Genomic DNA, 25,202 nt, shown 5'->3' with positions numbered 1-25,202 from the left:
TGGTTACACGAGTGTCTCGGGAAAGAAGGGAGCTCATTTGGCAGAAACGCTGTGCAGACGGGGTCTGTTTCTTTTAGAGGCAGTTCGCAGGTGGTAACACGATACATGTTCTTCCAATGATCTAGAAGATGATAAAGAAATAACAGAAACGACCAGGGAAGTACAGTATTATCTATAAATCATCGCACACTTATTTGTGTATTAAAATTAAAATTATGATTGTGGTACGGAAAAGTAATCGAAAATAACGTTGACGAAGATGGTTCGATTTTGATATGTACTCTGTGCTTCTTGCTAGTGGTAGATAATAGATTCTGTAATACGAAATGTGAGGAATATAGTTTATAGAACAGCAAGTAATCAACGGTAACGAATAAATATATTCTAGTTAATTATTCGTGCTGCGGATTATTTATAACTTAATAATTAATAACCATATTTATTTATATTTATATATAATTTATAAATTATATGTATGCAATTAGGTAGATAAATAAAGTGCTTATTAAAATTATAAAGAATCTATTTGTAGTCAATATAAATCCAACATTGTCACTGTTCACATCTTGTTTCTATTGAAAATATAAAAAAATATTCAATACAACCCAATTCACATATATGACAACCTACATGTTACTGTATAAAAATGAAATTTACACAAAATTCGTTCCTTGGCATATAATAAAAAACAACAAAACTAACGAACAAATTTTACATGATTCAGAAACTCCTTTCCTCATTTTACCGCTTAATGCACAGCTTCGTGACATACACTGGTATAACAGATTGATAGAAGACAATATCGAACCTCATTAATTTCTATGTAGAAAGAAAGCTTCCATCACAAGGAAATAACTCATTCATGTCAGCATGTATCATCGGTGGTATACAGCTAATTTATAACATTAAAATAAATCAATATTAATAACGAGATTATTTACCACATTATTTATTTACATTTACCCATAATTAGCAACTATAGTCAGAAAACTAGAAATGTAACAAAAGAATGCACTTCAACATTATTTTCACAAATATTGTTACTATTACGACTTACGATTAAACATAGAAACATGTTCCGACGCGAATGTGTTAAATGACAACAATTTTAAATTGATAATCAAATATAAACATGAGCAACAGTTAATATGAAGTTCGTATAACATTGCGCACCCAGAAAATTTGTCCATTAAGAACAGTGGTTCGAATCCTGGGGTGCGAAAGATGTTTCTAAATTTTCGATTAAAATAAAAACGAAAGCCAGAAATCCCTTCATTGCAAGTGATGGCTGTGTCTTTTTTAAGTGACGATATTGTTTTGTATGTATATGCAAATGTATGTGTTTATATTTCAATGAATAAATTATCTTTCAATAGATGTAAGTTCCTAAATAAAGAAATAGAAACACATTTTTCAACGGGGTGCCGGTCGCTAAAAAGTTAAGAACCACTAATTAACACGTTAAGCGCTACGAAAATCTTGGCCATTTTTCCGTATAATTATTCTTTCGTAGCAAAGAAAAACAGGAACAATTATTAATTATTTGACGTTACAATTCTTGTATTACACTATTATCAGCATAGTTACGTTATTAAACATTTTCATTCGACATCGGTTACCTTGCATGCTACGATTGTTTTCAAGTAACTCAGAAGCGTCGGTCATCAGTGACTGACATGGCGCTTAACGTATTAGAAGCTGAAATATATAACCATCTTTATTCCGACAGCGAACGTCGCGCGATATTCCACAGTACATCCGCACAGAACCTGCAGCATAAGTGTTCGATGACTTATTGACGGGGATGTATACACGATTCGAACGATATTACAACGGGCAGTGATTTCCGCGGTCGGGATCTCGCTGGGGTGGCTTTCTGGCTAACGCAGCTACCGGTGATAGCATAATTAAAGCCGTTTAATCAAGCATGAAATCGTATTAAAGTTCGCCGAGTACGACTGACAAACGAGTTTCGATGGCGTGACTCTCGGGCGCGGTGACGTGGCCGACACACGTGTGCACGGGACCACAAAGGAGACTCTATAATTAAATTAATAGAACAGGGTCGAACGGGGGTGGACCGTGTGTGTACGAAACAAGGAACACTCGAGAGACTAAAATTCGCGGTACAAGAATGAAAAATGAAATGTCCAAGGGGCGTGGGGGAGGGAGAGGTAGCTCAGTGGCGAGGGAAAACTGTGTCATAACCTGGGGAGTTCGAAATAATCCAGCCACGCCGTTGAGGGGAATATCTTTCCTATCGATCTATCGGGACGAGACGTGACTGATGTGATGGTTAATCGTGTTTGCGTAATTTCTGCAATTACCTTGAATAATTCAGCTAACTAAGCTCCTACGGTTTCATTAACTTTTCATTCATCAATTTCGTCGACGATACCCCCGATTTTCCCGTGGATCCCGCATTTGCCGTTCAACGATCGAATTTAAATGCTTCAGGGAGGCTACCGCGAGTGGTAAGGTAATCGAAAATGCAACTTCCGGATTAATTATATAGTGAATTCCGCAAATAGCCGCGTTACGTGGAAGGAATTGATTACGAATTTATCTGTGGAACTTCGCCGGCGAGGGGGTTGAATTTGGTAATTAATCGAGTATATGGAATTTCGATGGGACCTCCGGATTTGATTTGTCTGTTAGAGATCGTTTTTAGTTGTAATGAGTGATTTTAATGGCAATTCAGAGAATATATTCGTCCGATAGTACTAATTAATGTTGAGTTTAAAAGAATTACTAATAATGTTAGCAAAAGTTAATAGAAGTAGAAGTAAGCTATAGTGTCTTTCTTTAAATACATTCTTAAATTCTAGCAACAATATTCTACAAAACGTGATTATTAATAATGCATTACGTAAATATTCCACATGTTCTCAATTATTTCCCAAATTCTAGTAATCTGAGCATTAAAAATCGTGCTCCCTAAAATTTTGCATTGTACAATTCATTTAAAACAATCATGTCCCAATAACCATCAATTCAAACATTGAATATCATACTACCTAGTATTTTGTAATCGAATATACGTTTCATTTCATTTTAATTACTTTAAAACCACCGAGTATGCAGACTAATCATCATAAAATCCGCATACGTCACACTGTGCGAATTCGATGAACAGTACGAAGTCAGGGGATGCGGTGTTGCATAAAACCTGCAGTAATTCGAAACACGCATTGCTGTCGCCATTCGTTGGGCAGGTAGACTTTAACCATCAGACCGTAAAAAACGCCCGATGCGCGGCTACAATTCTCCCCATTGAAATTATATTACATGATTATACGTGACGGCGGAAGATCGCGTGAACCGCGGATGCATCTTCAAATGAGCGCAGCCCCAATTAATCTAGGTTTCCTGGTTTATAAATTTCACCGGTAGTTGACGTTTAACGCGGCAATCTCGACGGCCCCGCGCTCGAAAAGCGAATTTCTGCGAAGGAGAACGACGCTGTCGCGTCCCGTGACAAATAAAACTAAATCCGAAATTTAAATTATTCAAAAACATCGGGGTTTATTTTCTCCGCGAATGATGAATAGTTTTTCTGTTTATAACATTGCGTGCCATGTGCTTCGTATATAAATTTAAGTTCACGTTTCCTTCGGTTCCATTTCATTCATATACGCATGAATATACAGGGTGTCCCATCTAAAGGAAGCCATCTAAATAATCTCCTTTCTTCTCTGTGTTATGGAGAAACTTTATAGCCTGATTTAAACAGTTTCGGAAGAGGAATGGAAAATTGTTTACATTTCTTCATAACATAAACGAAGATGTTTAAGTGGCTTCTTTGAGCTAAGACACCCTGTATAACATACATATAATATATGATATAATGGGTATCTGTATTTGAAGATAAGAAATTCTCTAAATGTATTAAATATACGATAGAGTATTTAATAAAGTTACGTATTTTCTTCTTCATTTAAATAACTTATGAAAATGACGCAAGTTTCGCTTTCAAAAGGGAAAGTGTATGTGTTACGATATAAATGCATATTCGGAATAATGTTTACATTTTCCGGCAAATGTATACTGTTATCACTCCATTTGGCAAGTGTACATTGTGTGTACAGTCGATACACATTTGCCTCTGGAAATGAGGAAATAGTAGTTACATTGTACGTACACACTTTGAACATATGTACTTAGTGAATGTGTGAACGAGCCATAAATAAGGCTTTGTATAATATGATTTGCAACGCCATTTTGAAAGATAGTTTTCTATTTGTATTATTATAGTATGTCATTTATTGCAGTTATTATTAAACTCTTTCTTAAAAATGTGATAACTATTTACTTACATTTATAAAGTATAATAAAAATTTGTTTGTGATTAATTACTGTTTGAAAATAAATATTTAATCACTATTTTCCTCTTTATTATTTTTATAGGTAGGTTTTAAGCACATACTTATCTATTTGTCCCCTATTAATTTCACATTTTCCAAAGCAATGAAGTTACGGTGTACATTTTCCTTGTGAACTTGTACATACAGTATTTCATTATTTACAATCCACTTTTACTTCAGTTGTAAGCGAATCTATACATTTGCCGGAAAATATACACATCATCCCACTATGTACTTATACCGTAACATATAAAATATGTTATTAATTTATTTAATACTAAATCCAAATATAACTTCCAACAAACATTTTATTGATATCATCAATACTCGAAGAGATATTCGTTTGTTACCTAAAACACGAATTTATTTATGAACCAGTTAACTGCGTTTGACGAATATACACGTCATTTCAAAGCTTGAAATGATACTAATTCTCTCAACGATGAATTATTTATTTTTTCAGATAAACACATAATTCGTCTTGTTCTGCTTTAACTTCTCATTAAAATATAGCCTCTGTGCATTCGTCCTGCATTTAACGATCACACATTTTATTTTTTAATTTTATTGCACGCAAAACGATAGATTTTTTAAACTAAATTCCGCAGTTAACAGGTTAAGAGATTACGATACCAACAGTACCACGAAAACTTCCATAGAAGTCTTGACACGCAATGTGTTAACGATGATGGGTTCGTTCAGCAGGCCAGGAAAATCGAATTCAATTTTCGATATCCGGAGAACCGACCGATCGTCGATGCACCGTTATGCATTCGATACTGCGAGGGAAAGAGAGAACCAGGTGGGAGTGACACAGAGAAAGTTTCATAGAATAGAAGAATAGAGCGAAAGAAAGAGAGGGTGGATAGAGATAGAGAAGAACAGAGAAGGTGTGGAAGTCGAAATCGCAGTAGAAATCTCAGGTGCAGTGGCTGACGAGCAAGAAGGGGTTCATAATCGCTAATTACGTACAAACAGCGTGGATTCTATTTCTCGTGGATCGTGAACGCGTGACTCGGTTCCCGAAACTTTCGTCGTTCTAAATCCGGAACAAAGCTGGGTTCACGGATAACGCCGTGGAAACTGCGATATCTCCGTTAGTCCCGAGGAACACGTACGCGATTCAGGAAAGTTTCGACGCCCTTCGCGCGTACCGCGGGTACAGTATTCTCTCGTTATACCGAATGTCCCATGATAAACGATGGAGTCGGGAATAGGATCGCGTCAACGGATGCAAAATACGTGTCGCGTGTGAAGAGCATGCCATGATTCCTATAAGTGCAGATACAGTAGCGAGGAATTTGTGACATCTTTTTTTATAGCAACTCTCGTGGCATGTGTGAACGCATTTGAGATTGATACTTGTTAATTTATTCTATCGTTTAATTCAATCGATTGACGAGTACAATTCGCTTGTGATAGTAATGTAATTAAAATAAAATTGAAGTGTAGAAATCTTTGCAAGTCACTATTAGGAAGAATATTTTAATTAATCGCTAGTGTATCTGTGCGTTGAAAAATATTTGATCGTTCGTTTGATCAACCTGTGCCTGACTAAAGCCAAATGGTTCTACTTGATCTTTTGTATTCATTTGTTAATCTTGTAAATGTCGATACGAAATGGTTATCAATGTATAGGTTAACAAGACAGAAGATGGAATAAAGAAATACAGTAATTTTTGTAAAGAATTTTTGAAAGGTGGAACTAACATTTGTTTTAAACTTTGAATCATCGGCGGTCAAATATTTTTGAACGATAACGTATCTATGGCGAGCTCTTCGAAATACGATCGATTTATATTAGTTTTAAAATGCTAAACTATTTTTTCTTCATTTAAACATACAATTTTCATTGTGATTTAATTCAAATTGTTCATTCGATTAATTGCTTTATTTCTATATATAGTATTCCGTCTCTGTAACTGGACTGACACTGTTTCTTTTACATCCTTGGTATTATCGCTCTTTGTTTCTTTGCCTCTTGCTGACCACAGTAGTAGAATTACAACACAATTGTTGTTAGTTAATGTACAGGGTGAAACAACTGTCTTATGACAATACTGTATGAAGGAATATCACTTTGTTATATGATTTATCTTCTAGAATGTTAGTTCTCAAATAAGTACCAATAAAAATCTTATGAAGTCGAAGCAATCTATTGTACTAAATAAAAACTATGGAATAAGAAACCATTATGGAAATTACTCTTTTAACCTTCTTGAATATCACTCATTTTGCCAAAATTTGATAGAAATGATTACTGTATATATTTTCATATAATTTCATTTTTAAATCTTAACAACGGATTTTGCAACTCGTATCAAACCGATATGATAATTAAAATATTACAAATTATTATCGAAGAAAAATGAGTGAATCTTATAATTACTACATTAGCAAAGTATAGTATAATAATATTATTATATTATACAGTAATATAATAAATTCTCAAAGATACTAATTACATTATATATGAAATAAAATTCCTTATGCTATTTAATAATATAAAATAAACACTTTACTATTTCGAACAAACCATTATTTCGGGTCACTTAGAAACGTAGGAGTGACCTTAGAATCTTCTAGAAGCTCAGAATTCACAAGAAAAATATTTCTATGGCGCTGTGGCCTTCCCAGTACGATACAGTCTTTGCAAATAAAGATTTTAAAAATCTTTAAAAATAAAGAAGATTTTCCAGGGGGACTAAATTATCGTGCCACCCGTATATTATACAGTGTATTGCAGCAAAAGACACACTGCCGCCATAAAAGGATCGTAAACCAACAATTATACAGACGGAATACTGTACACATCCTACTAAAACTTTTCAATTCATGGAAACACTAGGGACACGAACAATGAACATCTACTTCTACAAGAGCAGTAAAAATGCGGGATTCGAAATAGAATAAATACAAGTCGTTCACATATACCATTACATAAAAATGTCAGTAACATTCTAAGAAGTTACAGAAAGTTAAGAAAAATTTAAGAACTCACAGACATATATATGAATATTAAGAAATTACAGAGTAACCGTTTTTACCGGTATTCCCGATAATTACGAGTGTCACACATGCTCGAATTTCGACTGGACAATTGTAGGTCACCTCGTATAACGAAAGGACACTGCGAATTTACGTTTCGCGAGGGAAGCAGATTCGCTGGGTTCGGTCGACCGTTAATCGTGAACCGCGACCGCACGATCGACGAGAAATCCACAATGACGTGGAAAGAGTCAGATGCATTGGTCAGAAAAACCAGGATATTAAGCGAAACGATCTCGGGATCAAGGATGATCCTGAAATCAGGACGGTCCTACGATCAGGACCAAGGATCTTGACGAGGGTACCTGAGCCACACATGGGCCGGGCTGCTCGCAACTGCATTGCCGTTTCACTCGTTAGCAGGGCTTTCCATCTCGTTCGTTGTTCGCACTTTCCTGATTGGTCAGAGACTGATCAGACTGAAGATCGGCCATGCATGATCCGAGTCGCGATCATGTCCTAATTTATTTCGTATTTTTTCTCTCTCGGCTCTTGAACGTTTGAGATCCCTCGCGCGAGAGCGATTACCAAAAGCGATCTTTCTTTAACGCACCTCCTTTTCTTGACTGAACATTTTTCTTGCAATCTGTATTATACAGGGTGGTTTGTTTAATTATATTAATTGATCTTTGTAATTTTTCATATAACGAGACTATTCTGTTAAGGGATTATTCAGTTTCTGTAGAAACTGGTGTTACTGTGTTATTGAAAAGTAAAGTGTAATGTTTAGTATGATATATGAAGATAATACTCACTTTAATGGGAGGTTATTATTTAAAATAAACGGAATGTAGAAATAAGTAGATATCATGGAATTTTTGTAAAACGCAGTGTTACAGTATTATTAAGAAAATGATACGTTTATATGTAACAAAGAGAATATACAAGATACATTATGTATTGTACAGATAGAATAAACAGTGCTGGTAACATGTAAAAAATATATACGAAATTTAAGAATCAAAACGGTCCTACAATTTCTTCGAAAATAGGAACCTGGAAATAATTCGAATAACCACTTATTTTCCGTCAACCTAATTAAACTGGACAACTTACATCCTGCTCGTAAACATTCTACCAAAGGTCTCGCGACCATTAATATCATTGGTGCGTGAAAGTAACGGAAGTACACCGGAAGCTAAAAATAAACCGGCAACCCTGTAAAGTGCAATCGTTTCAAAGTTCGCATTAGATTACCTACGAAGTGTTTGCAACGGGAAGTAAAATTGTTGTTTCTTCCAGTGGAATAAGAAAGTATTAACTGTTGCCGTGAATGATGGACTGTTTGTTTGTTGGAAACCTTAAAGCAACTACTTACATAATTTATGCGACACTCGTGCGGGATGGCACAGAACCGACGGCCAGCGGACCGCGTCGCGTGGGGAACAGAGAATATAGAGAAACAATGGAACTTTCAATTTGTTCCCGACATTCTCGCGTTATTTCGATCCAACTTGGACAATGTACGACAATACCTTACACGAGAAAGAGGTAGAAAGAGGTCGGAGCTATAGAAATTGTCTGTTCGTCTCCCTTGTATCTGAATCCATACGAAGAGAGGTATGTACGGTGCAACGTATATGATGTTTGCTCCTCTGGTTAGTCTCTCCAGCAAAATATATTCTAGGTATCAAGATATTCAAGGTTCAAGGTGAGTGCAGATGAAAATATTAACGGTATTTACATGAATTATCGATTCGGAAGTAAATACACAATTTACAAACGTTTAATTATATAAGAAGGAAGACAGAATTGTTATGAAATTTTAACTATTTATTGTAACTTTGTAAAAGGTAATGCTGATGTATTCACCCTGCTACGAGTCTTAACTTATCTATGGATTTGGAATATTATTAAAAAAATAGGAGCACATAGTCCAGTAACAATTATTTTATAACATTTTCAGATTTAAAGTATTCTTAACAAAGTCAGGACACAACTAAACCAAAAAAGGTGAGACGAGCAAACCAGTGCTAAAAAAAATGAAAACCTGATTAGGTTAGAAAAGACCAGAAGAACTCAGCAGAGTTAATTTCATCTAGAAAAGAGTATCTTAATATCATGTATGTACGAAATAACATATAACGAGTACAGGGACTTCATATTCATTCTGTATACCCAATTAACCAGTTAATTGCGTTTGGCGAGTATACCCATCATCTTTAAACTTCAAGTGATACTAATTCTTTCAACGATGAATTCTTTATTTTGTTTAGATAAGCATATAATTCCTCTTCGTTTTTCATTGAAATATACCTTATGCGCATTCGTACTGCATTTCACGAGTACACGCTTCACGTTTTTATTTTATCGCGCGCGACACGGGAGATTTGTTTTGCTAAATTCTACAATTAACAGATTAAGCAATACCTTGATGTTTCCCAATTTTCCTTTCAATAAACTCAAACTTTTCCAACAGTACACATTTATATTCGCATATTTCGCGTATCGCTCGTTCCGAAACACATACTCCGCAAGCAGGTTTCCCATTTATTTTGCCGTAACATTTGAATAATTTCTACTATAGGACGTTTCGAACGGGATTGATTAAATTTCTGAGGCGTCGAGGGCGAGTTCCTTCCGCGAAACGGAATCCGAAGATCAAATGCTAGCGGCCGCGTGTATCTGACGGAGCGATCTTCGTGTTCGAGCCGACAAAAAGCCCGAGCAGGACAATCCGACCGCAAGGCCCACGACTTTTCATCTGCGGGCTCATCTTATCCGCGCAACGATGCGACGTGATTAACCCTTTGAGTCCTGTGGAGCAAATATGCACCTGGCGAAAGTCATCGCTGCGACTATGCGCGCATGTATGAATTTTTCAATCTCTTCAATCTCACACGTGCTGCGGTGACAATTACAAGTGTACATATTGACTGCTTGCCCTGTGATTTATTTTTCAACTGTACTTGATAAAATAACTTTATCGTTAATAGTTTAGTAAAAAAATAAAAGAATCTTGTACTTATTCTGCGTTTAGGTTTACTACAAATGTAAAAGATTGATAATGGGCAATTGATTGATAATCCAATTGCTCCATAGTTTTAGTGTTAATTTATGTTAAAAGTAAATAAATGACATTTAGATTTGTTGAATTCAATCTCAAATTTTCATCACGCGTCTGACACGTCCAAGCAAGTTAACATACGTGTTTCTTAATGTTATCTACTTCCGTGAAACCCAGGAATTATAATTACAATTTAATTACAATGTTACATCCTACCCCACTAAACGCCCTATATATTCATGATAACTATTATTATTATTACTACTATTATTATTATTATTATTATTGAAATCACACCCATCATGACAGCTTACCATGCCTGCGGCCATCTGAAAACGTGTTCATCATCACGTCTATCTAAACACAACTATTATTCATACCGAAATGCTCCGTTAGGATTATAAGCGTTTACTTGTAAACCTAACTCTGTAGATATCTTGTACACCTGACGAATCCTAAACATAGCTGACAGTCCGACGCCTAAATCCTTAGACACTCCAAGCCCCAACGTGAATCATCAAGACTCAAATGTTCGCCCTCTCTACTGTCAAATTCTCCCTTCCGGAGGTTTCTTGAGTTCATCCACCAAGAAGAACGGAATTATCCTAACCGCGCAACTGTCAAGAATAAACCAAAACCTCTATCTTATATTTCCAACTAGGGCTCGCCATCTTGTAAGACAACAAAACACACTGAACGTAAACAACTTTGGTTTTCTTCTGGATCTCCTGTGCATTTTGGTAACATAACACAAAATTTACTTAATCATATGACTCAACCAGTTAATCGCGTTTAAAGAGTATACGCATCACCTTAAATCTCTAAATGTTGCTAACTTCGTAAACGGTGGACTATTTCTTTTGTAAACAAACATGCAATTCTTTTCCGTTTCGCTTCAGTTTTTTGTTAGAATATATTACAAACGCATTTGGCCTACACTTGACTTCACTTGATCATTTGATTTTATTGCGCGCACAATAAAAGATTTTTGTAACTTAATTCCACAGTCAACGGGCTAACATAATTCATCGATCTTCGGATGAGAGAAAAAGTATTCCGTCCACATAGAACGTTCCGGCTGGGAGTATTTAGCACTCAAAGGGTTAAACTTTCTGTTTAGCGGGGAGCGGCGAGCTGCCCGATAGTCATCTCGGTTTTCCGTGATCGCGATCGCGTCCCCCGAGCATGCCGATACTATCCACGATAAACAGACTCTCGTCCCGGCCGATCGTATCAGCGCCGCCGCTTCTTCCTCTATCTATTTTCTGATACTTATTTCTCTGGTCTTTGTGCGGCGGAATGTCGCGGGGCCGGAGGAGGGCGAAACGCGGCCAGGTCGATTTTTCCCCCGGAGGAGGACGTTTCGAGAGCAATGAAAAGGGAAAGACGAGCAGGGCGGAACGACGAAGCAGCGAAGGAAGCATTGGCGAGGGGAACAGTAGCGGCGGGTCGCTTGATTCTTTCGCGAGAAGAGATCTTATCCTGGTGCGGCCGGGGGTTTCGAGTGCGGGAAGTAACGCCGATGCCTCGATACGGTCTCCCGCATGCTTCGAATAAGTGAATTGCGATTCAGGGAGGAGCGAAGGAAATTCGACTGACCGTGCCGTCCGGAAATACCTTTGCATAAGCGACTTTTCGGTTTGACGGATTTGGCCTATTGTGCGGAACGGGTTCACGCCGAGATACGAGATCTAGGTATGACGTCAGAATGGAAGTGTCGGGGCGAGGAGACCCGGAGGAAATCGTTTAACCCGTTCAAGACGAATTGCACGCCAGGTGTTTAACACAAGCAAAAGACAAATCATATACGAATAAAGTAAAAATCATAAGCGCGTAAAGATTAAAACTTGTATCGAATTAGAGTGAAGACATCAAAATGGGTTTTGAAAAGACCTTAAAGATCTTTTTTAGATTTTCAATATATCGAAGAAGAGTGTTGGCTCTTGGGAATGGCGTTTTAAAAGATCCTGAACTTAAGTGGTTGAAATGATTTTGTTGCTGTGAAATATTATACACTTTGCCTTTGGCAAGGTACGTTTGTTTGAATGTTTGATCGTTTGCGTGTGTCGAGTATTACTAATTACTATGTTCATACACTTGAACAACTCATCAACGAATATTTAAGTGTTTGAACTTTCAGGTGGAAGGTTATCGCAAATTTGAAACGTTTCAGTAGCAAACTGTCGTTTAAATATAAATATTTAGAGTGCCAATTCATTGTTCATCGAACCAGAAGATAGTTCACTCTGTTAACTCCAGATTAAAACATTTCGAACCATCCGCTTGTAAGTAGCCAGCAAAGCATCGGAGCCTTTTAAATTTCGCTTTCACCGGTCCTCTTTAATCATGATACTTAAACGAGAAAACTGTCCACGTTCTGACGCACGGGGAGTCAATGGAACGTGTATGAAAAACGGCGGTCGCGGGGAGAGGGGAACAGTGAGCGGCACTCGGCGAAATTCCATTAAACTAGTTGGCGCGGATCGGGATACCGAAGGAACACGCCGAGAGGAAAATGAGAAAGGAGGGGGAAACCTGGAGAAGTACTCCGAACGGCTGGAAAAAAAGGAAAAGGAGCGGCTGCTGAAACGTCGGCTTTCCTTGCGGGTAGGTTTATTATAAACGGCCTGGTTTTCCTCGTTTCGCAACACGGTCAAGTGGAGCATCGCGTGGCGAAAAATAATTTGCGCCTCTACGTCAAGAAAACCCGGCTAACCGAACCCCGGAAAGGGAAAATTTACCGTTCGAGCAGATGTTCCCGCGTATCGTTCGCGCAAAGGTACACGAACGGATTCGGATTTTCGAGGTACCGGATTCCAATTACCCGAACATCGATTTCCTGATAATACTCTCGTGAGTTTTAACCGTGAGTCGGCGGAGTCGGCTTCAACTCATTTCGTATAACGCTGATCCTTTTTCATACAAACTGTTCCAGATTTCAATGGAGAAACTTTAAAGGCATGAAAATTCCGTCCAAATGAGAGAAAAGTTCAGATGATTGTACATTTATTACTGCCCCGATTTTTAAATAGATACGTGTCATTTGTAGTTTGCATTGCAGTAGAATTAGCACTTGTAGCTTATCAACTATATGAATGTGTGTAAATAGGTTTTATTAGATTTTTTTAAACATTTTTAGTTTATTGGACATGTTCGAAATGATTAGCGACATGTTTTGAAGTTGTTGTGAATGTTTGAATTTTTGAATCTTTAAATGTTCAAATGATCGAATGTATTCACATTTGAACGTTTGAACATTTGAACGTTTGAACGTTTGAATGTTTGAATGTTTGAATGTCTGAATGTTTTAATGATTAAATTCTAAATATGCAAATATTTGAATATTTCTGTGCCTTTCTGTGCCAATTAATATAAATGCTTTGATATCCTTTCATACCATGTTAACAAAACCTGAGGCGTTCTCTCTATTCCTCAACAAAGTATACTAAACGATAAACATCGCGTTTACGTAACCACTTTGCCAAAAAGAATCTTAGCCAAAGTACACGAAGAAAAATGGAACAGTACTCGAAGCTTTTCATATAAGCTGCCGTCGTAAAGTCCAACAAGATTAACCTTTCCAATAGCGGTGGGCATTAAACGAATACACGGTCCCCGAGCACGACAAGGAGAAATCAGTAATTTTGGTGATCTTATTGTTCACAATCCATGGAGTCAAAGAAATCCGAGCGCGGTCGTTTGAAAAACACAGTGAAATCGCAGTGTGCCGTTAACCCTATTTCGAGAGTGCCAGGGATCGATGGTAATGGATCGTTGATGTGCCGGTGACCGGGGAATGGATGAAACTACGCTATTTCCGGGAACGTGGAGCCGGGCGGGATCTTTACTTCCCTGCCCGTCCCACGGGGAATAAAAAAGTTCGATGGAAGTCGCGTAGCGTGCGCGCGCGTGTTTATACGGAGCTCGTGAAACGAACAGGCTGAACTTGTTGCTGAACCTAGAGAAGAGGAAAAAAAAGAACGATAGAAGCAGGAGGTATCTATCCGAAACAAATAGCGCGGTAATAGCCGGATAATCAAAAGTTCACGCGAATCGTTTCGCTTTCGGAGCGCGATTTTATGTATCGCGTCGAGTCGCTGATGCTGACTCGTACCTTTCCTTTCCAAACCCTATATTGTTTACCCGACCGTTCCAGTGGGAATAAAAAAACGCCAATGAAAAAACGTTTATCTGTTGCTCTAAATCGGGCTGGAACCGCTCGAGGAGCTGCTGCTCGGGATTTCCATTTTTCCGCAGTTATTCAGCTGAGTCGATAAATAATGTATATGCCGCCGCCGCTGGTTACACTGCGTAGCATTGATCAACGGAACAGATTGACGCGTTCATGTGGGTGTTTACAGCGTTCCTCCGGCGCGGCACGGAAGCCGAACGTCGCGGCGCGGCGTGCTGCTCCCGCATCGATCGGCCCGGAATTAAGAAAGTTGCAACGTAAGGAACAAAAGTGGAGAGAAACGGGACGTTGAATCGAGTTTTGTGTATAGACCGTGAAAAGCGCTTTTCCCTTAAGGAAACCAGTGACCGTTGTTCTCTGTGCCTAGTTCGCGGGGTCGGGTGTCCTAACTGAATCGTAATTTTCATGAAAACCGATTTAAGATGTCGAGTATTCCGGAATCGATGGCCTGGACTTTCGAGACTTATTCATTGGAACAATTGCGGAATGTATTAGAACGTTTCGCTCAGGTTTTCCCGGTTTCGTCGGGTTGAAAGTATCGTTGATTTTTGTGTCACGAGTGAAATAGTGTTTATGGATTATCTGTAATTATTAATACTTTGCCTTATAATTTCTTCTGCAGTTATGTTTGTCAACGGTTTATTGGTAACAACTTGATAAAACACAAATAATATGTTGGTTGTAAGCGTTGAGTGTTCGTGTGTTTGAATGTTTGATCGAACGATTGAATTTTTAATTGCCTGAATTTTTAAATATTCGACTGTTGGCTGGCTTAATATTTGATTATTTGACTATGTCAATGTTTAAGCGTTTAAATTTGGTTAAATATTTGCATCTTTACACATTACTTGTACAAAGAAGTTATAAATTATTACGAATAATTATTCGATCCTACGAATTACAATTGGTTATGTTTTAATTGCTTAGCTATTGTGCACAGTGTAATGAAATTATGACTCACGAATTCCCAGCGACAACGAATTTATTATTACGATAAAAAGACACACGTTGGAAGCGAAAAGGAGAGCCACCGTACCCGCACCCTTTTTACGTTAATTTTTAAGTCGACGACACGGAGTTCGATTGTTGCTGAGGCCGCCTGGAAACTGCGAAAGTTCACGGAACGAAACTTCGCTCTTCTTTCCGTTCTCTTCGGAACCCGTTTCAACATCTTCTTGCAGTGTCTCCACCAGTACTTTTCTTTCGAGGCGTCGAAAATACTCTTCAGAGTACGTACAATCTCGTCAATAAATCACAGAGTGCTCACCGTGGCAAATGTAAAGTAATTTTTCAGTCTGGTTAAGAATTCTGACTGTGGTGAAGGCGATAACGTATGATTTGATATATTTACAACGTATGCGCGCGTGTTGAACGGAATACAAACTACAAAGAACATCTGAGGAAGTTCTTGCTGTATTCTTTCCTTCCCGAAGCTCGTGGCTGAAAATAAATTGCTGTTTAGTTCCCGAGTATACGGAATAGCACAGAGAAATCTAGATATGCTCTTAGTGCCCCGAAACTGAAATTACTAAAACAGCCTTGGAGAAATATTGAGACATTACGCTTCAAATTGTCAACAATATTTCTGAACAGAAAAGTATGAGATTGAAAAGTTTCAAAGTATAGCAGTATATATTTTAAATCGAGTATTTTAAACATGTTTAAGCTAAAAAATGATCAAATTCAAGTTTGCCAGATCACGTACGATAGCACAGTTTTTTCGTACCATCATATACACAAATTCTATTCCAGCATTCAAATTAAATGCACTAACCTTCTCAGTTGCTATGAAAATTTGTTCGAATATAAAATTCGTATATTCGTATATTTATGTGTTTATGTAGCTGCGCATTTGTCTGTTTCGTGTCTGAGTACGTTCGAGCATTTACTTATTTGTGTATTCATGTTCTTCTATATTTTTACATTTACATAGGTATTCAAACATTTATGAATCTCCCTATTTCTATATATTTCGATGTTCATATATTTATATATTTCCCGTAGCACGAAACATCGTGGGTTGAATATACGACAGTGGAATGATGCAGGGCGCCATGCCAAAGCCTCGACAAGTTTCTAGACGTACTCAATTAAAAGTTCGAACCTCTCGAACGAAGTAGCGGAGGCGCGGGACGGAGGATGTTCTGTCTTCATTTTTTCCTCGAGTGGATCTACGTCGATCACAGGGAACAGGGCACAATCTACTGGCATTTCATTATCGCCTCGATTACACGAGTGGCCCTGGTTACTGCTAGGCAATTTCACTCGACCCCCTTCGGATTCACCGCAACGCATCCCTCGTTTCAACACCTACACCATGGAACCGCATTCCTTATTCACCGTTTAACCTTTGTCTACCTCTTTCTTCCAGCGATTTAACACTGCAGGTACCGTTCAGCGTGTTGTCTGATACCCATCATCAATCCGATTCGAGTGCGATTTGATTTCGCTTGCACGCGGTTCGTGATACAAGCGCGGAATTTAATTCTTGAACGTGCCCGCGTTCGGTCGTATCGGCTTCTTAACACATTGCGTAACGACTAATTCTTAGAAAACGAGGATTTTCAACGAGATCAACTTATATCGCTATATACAAAATATTCAAATATCTTATTGTCATTTCATAAATTTTAAACAAATAATTAGTTGCAGTAAAATTGAATACTTTTTTAAATGGTGTGGTAATTAACACAATTGCGAACGTAGGTATTTATATAAAAACAAGATTTATCGGTACGCAATGTTAACATGAACCGTCGAATGACCAATTTTAAAGCTGTTTACAAATTCTGCGTTTTCTATCGTCCATTTAACGCTAAACGTACCATGCTCAGTCAAATGATCCATATTTCCAAATTAAAAAATGCAGATATAGTTTTCCGTTCTCGTTAAAGACAAATGAAAATATATAATCTTAGTCTTATTACCCAAAAGTTATTTCGCGCATTGTTTCCGTATTAAATTAATAATCACCTATAGTCCTTTTGTAAAAATGTGAGCATTAAAGTATCGGTACGTTTAGCGTTAACTTTATATCAATTCCTATATTGTTCGATTAATCAGTTTTTCTATTTTTGTCTTTCCTTTTGTTTCTGTTTCCACTAAGGACAATTTATTATCTAACTTGTTTGCCTTTATTTTGTAGCCAGTTATTTGACAGGTTACGATAGGAATAAGTTTGTACAAAGTACCGGTATGAATAGTGTTAAAAATGGCTATATGTTACATTTATTTATTGTAATAGATTTATCGAGCAGAATGTTATAGTAAATTTTACAAGCGAGTTGAAGAAAATAAGCAAGAACAAGTTCATATTATTGCATGCACAAAAAAGATTCTAGAAGAAGTAATAAGAATAGTAAGAAAGATATAATTATGATTAATGTTGTAAATGTATATTGCATGTACGTATGTATCGTAATTTGTATTGCATTATTAAACTTGATTTGAGGATCATGGTATATAAGATATTAAGGTAGACAAAGAAGACGAAGTATAAAATAGATGCTTTGGAAAAGAAAATTCTGGATAGAATACCAAAATAAAGGAATCTGCGGTAGCGATATAATAAGACTCGAGCAGGTCTTAAGTTCTTGATAAAGCTTAGGTTTGTAAATAATAACCCACTTTAAAAATATTAATTATTTAAGTGAAATCTACGGAAAGAGGATTTGATTCGAAACAATTCTCGGGTTACTATAGAGATTTTCTAATGTAAAATATTTTCGAAGACAAAGTTTGAAAAGTTCGATACAGTTTTTACCACCATGTATATATTTAGATCAGCACCATTAACTATTTGTTGCACATACCAATTAAACCTACATCCCATAAAAGTTCATTTTCCTTTCTTTTATTTCGTATTTAATATTTTCATATAGTTTCTCGTGTATTATCGTTACTCATGCACAAAAACTGTATATTTCAAAAGAAAATTAATTTTCAATTATTCCGGGACGTATGCAACGATGTAAGTTAAATCCTTACTTATGATTAAATGCGTTCGATTCGTTGTTTTTAGTTAATAAGTCGTTGCAATATAAAGATAGAGAACGTATGGATTCTCCAATTAGACGTGCATAGTAATTACGCCATTAATGATTAATAGCTCTGTTTTAGGTTGTGACGCTTTTGGCAATCGCTTCGCGCTTCCAGACATCTCGCACAGTAAAGAGCTGTCTACTTGTTCCGCGTCAGCGTTAGTTAAATTCGTGTGGAAAGCATGGCGCTCATTGCGTGCACCATGATCACGTTTCATTAAGGGTCTCTTTCAAGGGGGGGGATGGTTAAATGAATAGAAATAATTTTGATCTTTTACTCATATTTATCGATTAACAAAGATTAAATAGACAATTATTTTGTTATACTAATACTTGTGCAAAGTATTCTGTTAGTGATGAGATAGTGAAGTTTGTACTCAAGGTGTATAGATTCCTTGAGATAATGGATCTATCATTTTGTAGATACAGATTTCGTTTGATTTCTTAAATATTCCCACACCATTTCTGATTACTAAGTTTCAGATTTTCAAAAAACTTACATATAATTTACTAAGGTTGTTCTTTTGTTTCTACTTCACGTTATACCTATTGAAAGTAGTAAATTTTAATTTGATTTTACTCTCAGTAGATGTACATAATATAAATTCAGATTTTATATTATGTACAGATTTTTAACGATGAAATCAAAGTTACAAGGTGTTGTTACAACTATAAACATTTTCAATACAAATACTTAGATATAAACATATAAATTTGTATAAATAGTTTTATTATTTTATTTTATAATATTTACTTTTGAAGCTAGTGACAGTAACAGAACACTTTACTTAATAATAGTAATAATATACGACGTCAATGATGTACATACTATTATCAGAAATAAAGTGCTGACTTGATCGTAATTCGTAAATTTATTCGGAATGTGCATTGAAAGAACCTCGATTATTTTCGTTATTGATCATTCGATTAAAGTATCGTTGCTCATTCCAGGTGAAGCGAACTGTTAAAACTTCCCCCTCGGACGCGAGTAGCGGAACGGCTAATAAAATTATTTCATCGGCGGAAAAATATCAAATATTTAATCCCGATTCGTATCCAATCATTTCATAAAATGCCTCGATTCGCGCAAATGAAATTCTAGTCTTGAAACATCACTTTCAATCAATACACGCGGATCTTGTGAAAGGCAATTCATTCACACTTCCATTTGAATTGCAGAACGCCGTCTTGACGAGCGTTCTGCATTTACGAGCGGCATTCGATTCCTGCGAGTCGAGTCAACTGTTTTCCTCGCGTTGCCTTATGACTGAAATAATAAATACTGAATCGATACCGAGGCAATAAAAGGAACCAATGAAGACGCGGGATATTGCTTTGCCGTGATTTTCATTACACATTTACGATTCGCCGTATCCAACAATACGCTTTGCAAATAATCATTTTCTCAATGAATCTCGAACGAAGCTAATGGAAAACATTGAGTGAACGTTTTAATGGAAATTTTACTGTTATTTCTTTCAGCATGTTTCCATTATTATGCCATCACTCGTTTTGTATCATCAATACCAAATGTTCTGAAACTGATGGCTCGAAAAGGAAAAGGTTATTCTTTTACGCGGAAAAAATACATGAAAAACATTTAATAAAATTGTTTCATTCCAAACGTCGTTTACGAGGAACTACAGTTTCAATATTTATCAAATACACGTGCATTTGATAAATCTCTCTCCAAACACCGTTGGCACGATAAACAAACAATTCTACGTACAATAATAAACAAGGAATATAAAATCAAACATTTTATTTTATTTTTTAAAATCGAATTTAAACATGTTTCATCGACAATCAATCAACGCATCATTTTCAACCTATTCATTTTGAAACAAGCTTTCAAACAAAAAGCTATATTCCACGTCTTTTACCTACTTTTTTCATATAAAGTACCGTGAACCTTAATTTCCTCAAGCATGTGTTTCCAAATGAAAGAAATTTTATTCCATATCTTCAATCGATTTTCTCATATAATATCGCCATTACTCGGCGCGTTAATTATACCAATGTAAGCAGATTCTCCTTAATTCTCATCTTAACTGAAGAAAATAAGAGTTCGCACACGGAGAATAATTACGTTACTTCTTCGACGTTTAATGCTCGATTCTAGGCGAATGAAGTTCGCCTCGTGTTGTTCATTCAAATTCTTTCTATTCATTTACCATTACGATGCGGGCACACACAGGGATCGCGGGCATGTATACGCTTACATACGACAAGCATGCTTCACCGCCGCGCCGGTCTACCAATCGAATAAGGGGAAACTTCCAACCGACTTACCGAACGGAAGCTCCAAACGGCAGTCTATGAGAAGCGAGTGGCCAGTCGGCTTTTTCGTGCCAATGATTTCGGCGCCTCTCATTTCGAGCTCCGAATCGAGACTGACCCATTGTCCAGAGCCCTCCTGAAAAGAAAATCAGAATGCCAAACATTAGTAACAAGAAGTCCCGAGAGAAACCGCGCCGTCCCATTACGGGCTAATTGGACGGATTAAACACAAGGAGAGGCAAATGCGCGGTAATCAAGCTCCCCGCGTACTCAATTTCGACTTGTTGTGCTTCATAAAATTTCATAGAAGATTCGGCTTCCTATCGCGTGACTGAATATTCAAATCGACTGCTACGGCGCCCGAATGTATTATCGAAACAATTACTGGTACTTGTTTCTGGAACAACCCTTCGATACACGTTTCGAGTTCGCAGATTGTGAGAAGAACTAATTTTAATAATTGCTACACGATTACAATGGAATTCGTTAGAATTGTGTTGCTACTTTGAATAAATTCTTTATAAAGGAAATAATGTTGTACTTGGTTTTTTGAAATTCTTTTTTGGTATTTAATGTGTTGAGTGTTGCATAGATGTGGATAGTGTGTGATGCTTTGTGAAGATTTGCGAGATAGGCTATTTTTTGTTCGAATAAATTATTAATTTGGGTATGTAAAAGACTTGAACTGGAACACTTCTGAAAGGATTTGATAACTATTAAGTTCTTAAGCAGTTGAAGACTTTCTATGGTAATACTGCTTACTAATGAATCATCGATTATTGATCTCACACTTTTAAGACTTCAATGACTTCTGATAAACTATAAAGGAGGGATCTTACTAATTAGGTCACTGGAAGAATTTATTAGGTTCCTTGGAAAGTTCCGTCAGCTTTCGATTCATATATTAATGGTGGAATGGAAAAATTTTATGCCAATGGTATTGATCATCTGTTTGAAATATGATTTATACTGACATAACAATAATGGATACTATAATTGGATAATTATAACAGACGAGTAAATTATTTTGACCAACCGATATAACCATTTGTTACACTAACAGACACTTAAGCTAGTTCTATTTTTGCAAACCTACCCATCAAAATTCTCTGCTTCATTTTTCATTAAATCAAATTTCTACGAATTGAGATTCTTCGGTGATTTTTAACACTAGAACTACCGAGCGTTTATTGATCTTGATATTTAATTTTTATAAAGATCGTAACAATACATTTTTTTTCAATTTCTTCTGATATTCGTTAATATTGATAATAATAGATCCAGAAAATCGGAAATCTTTATGATTACTTAATTATTTAATAATATTGTAACTAACGATCTTTTAATACGATTAACATGTAATCCTTATTAAAATTGTGACAACAGATTCTTTTTGATTATTCCATATGTTCGCTACAGTATTTAAGTGAAACTATTTATTTTCAAACTCATTTCGGATATTGAATACATTTTAAATATCAATAATTGCAAAATAAGAAAACTAAAACCCGTCATTTTGGCGGATACGTAGTTCTAGTGTTAAGTTTCTATTAGGTCGTGTAATATGAAATGTCGAATTTTTCTTACTCATAAATGTTCGTGCTCCTGCTATTGATATTTCTTTGTTTTCCATATAATCTCATGAATTCTGCATAATAACTATTTCTTGCATTATTTTTTAAAAACATGGATACCACCAACGTTTGTGTAATTTTCTTATATAAATTCAAACTTGGAAATAATGGTGTAAAAACCAAAAATATAAACAAAGCATTTGGGGACACACTGAAAGAACAGTGCAGTGTTGATTTGCAAAACAATAGTTTATAACGACGTATTCAGAACCTATTAATTCTAAATATTCAGAATTCTTCGAAAAAGGAATATATTCATTAAAAACATGTTGATAAGTGTATCCAGTCAAATACAGCATATGTTATTGAATACACCTCTATTAGAGCATCAAACAAGGTCTCCTTTTTCACGCAAAATTCATTTCATATTACACGACCTAATAAGAACAATCAAATTTTTGTTGCACACGCAATTTCACATAACGTCCGCGAACGTTGGTACCGAACCTTCAGAACGAGAACGTATCTGTCATGTGGCTGGCAACAGGAAACTTGCGCGTGTTTCCGCGCGGTTAGATCGTCAGCCGTGTTTCTCTTCGGATTAGTGATTCGCGTTAACACGTTTAATACAATACGAGACGTGCATATAATATAGGAACGCTGGTTGCTACCAACGAGCATTACGACCACGCTGAATTACGCTAATGTTCCATCTAAATTCTAATCCTCGTTTCAGCCGGTGAATCGGTATGCGCCTCGATGCTGAGCGGCGAATATCAATCGCTTCCAAAACGATATCTTATTTGATATCGTTCAAATAATGCTATGAATAAATTAATGCGTTTGCTGAGTCGCCGAGGACCGCTGACAACGTAACCACCCTCCTCATGCAAAATGTATAGGATTTTATTTTGTAAAAATCGTTGCACATTTTTAAAGTGCGATACATGGGTTCTATGGAACAAGTAATGCCAACTGTGCGTTGTTTATAGAAGTTAACAGACCATCCAGTGCAAATTGTGCGTATAAATTTACATCAATGTAATCTAAGGGAGATCATATTTAGTGCCAGTGGAATAGTATTTGAATTCTGACGTGCCTTATTCATTTTTCATTGTAAGGCAGATTTTTGGAATTTCTTTTTGGAACTAAATATTCAAACAAATATAGAATAAATGTTTGGAATTTTATAATGTCCAGGAAACTTTATCTGCCACGTTTTGGGATTTTTACTGTGTAATTGAACGGTGCGTGCGGCAACACGTGCAAGCAGTGTTTAACCTGAAAAACATCGTAAACTGAAAGGAGTAATTAACGTTCCTTCCAAAACTTTTAATTCTGATGTATGAAGGGAACCTTAACTAATTTAATATTTCTCTGCCGAAAAAAATGTGCCTACTTCGCGTAATAACGAACTTTCATACCAACTTCGCGTCATCATTTAATTTTGCATAAAATCCTGTACACTATTTTCCCTTATGCAACATTGTGTTTAATTAAAAACAAAATTACCATAGTAACAAGGTTTAATTCTTATTAGTCTACTCTATCTCTAAATAGAAATGAGAGCAAAAGTTATTACATTTGCACTTAGTCAACTGTTATGAGTTAACTTTTTATACAAAAGAGGCAACATCCAGTTATCATAGGATTCAATATATCAAAATTACAGAGTTTGGCCAAACTGTTAAAAAAAACTCCAAACTATGTAAAATATGAAATGACATAACTATATTCCTTAATTCATATATGATTTCTGGGTACCTTATTAAGAAATGTCTAAATCTCATCGGAAAATCTGAATATTTCTAATGAAAAACTTTCGACTACAAAGTATTAAACATGATATCTTAAATATTCGAGGTATTTCCGGACAAAATTCGCGTATCATTCTTATTATTACTCCTCGTCTGACCCAAGACCGTCCGCAAGGTTTCGCGTAGTGAGTGGTTGTAATTATTAGATATGGAGACCAGCGAAATTTATGTAACTGGCGTTACCTCGTTGAAACCATTCTTTGCGCGGCGTGCAGGATTAATGCCGGCCGCGGGCGCAGCGGCGCGGATTAGTAATGGCCTATGTACCCGGCGCGGGTAAAGGCACATAACACGCGTACATAAATTCTGGAAAGGTCTCTTTCCGTGCTACCGACGTCCCGCGCCCTCAGAAATGAGCTGCGAAGCATGGCTATCAAAGTGCACAGCCGGCTGTTTGCAAATGGCACGCCGTAATTAAAGCAATTCTCTTTTATTCGTAACTGCCGCCCGCCGCACCGACTTACAACCGGAACGTATGCCGGATCGTATTTCTCGGTAGATACGCGAACGCCGCCAGACTCAACGTCGTAATTATTTACGAGGAGATCGCGTTGACAAGTTGCCCATAATGATACTATAAAACTGTCTAGTTCGATAATTCGTAAAATATGACAAGCTGCACGCCATCCGTGGCGAAACTGAGTTCCTTGCCTTTAATTCAGCCGCTCGGGACTGTCGACGCTGCTATACAGAACAGCGACGCGATTACGCGACGTTTCATTGGCTGGCAACTGGCTCGACGCCCTACCACTTGCACATCTCTACCCCACCACTCGCATTGATAGACGTTCGAGTAAGGTAGCATTACAATTGGATTTGAAGTGCACGCATCGTTGAAGGATTTATTTATAAAGTGCAGGACATGGCGAGAGAAATTGTG

The 25,202-nt window shown here is 36.8% G+C and overlaps 1 protein-coding gene across 1 annotated transcript in view; it reads right to left on the bottom strand.

The window, feature by feature from the left end:
• Window positions 1-19,635: 19,635 nt before the first annotated feature.
• LOC116428818 (protein unc-13 homolog A-like) overlaps window positions 19,636-25,202 on the bottom strand; it is a 98,886-nt gene continuing 93,319 nt past the window's right edge. Inside the window, exons 5-6 of the mRNA XM_031980931.2 lie at window positions 20,944-21,067; window positions 19,636-19,918 (exon numbers count right to left, since the gene is read on the bottom strand). Coding sequence (XP_031836791.2) covers window positions 19,890-19,918; window positions 20,944-21,067 — 153 coding nt within the window. The 3' untranslated portion in view covers window positions 19,636-19,889. The remainder of the gene's footprint in view (window positions 19,919-20,943; window positions 21,068-25,202) is intronic.

Source organism: Nomia melanderi, chromosome 10 (genome assembly GCF_051020985.1).
Source record: "Nomia melanderi isolate GNS246 chromosome 10, iyNomMela1, whole genome shotgun sequence".
Lineage (NCBI taxonomy): Eukaryota > Metazoa > Arthropoda > Insecta > Hymenoptera > Halictidae > Nomia > Nomia melanderi.
This window is presented reverse-complemented; position numbering and strand designations above follow the sequence as displayed.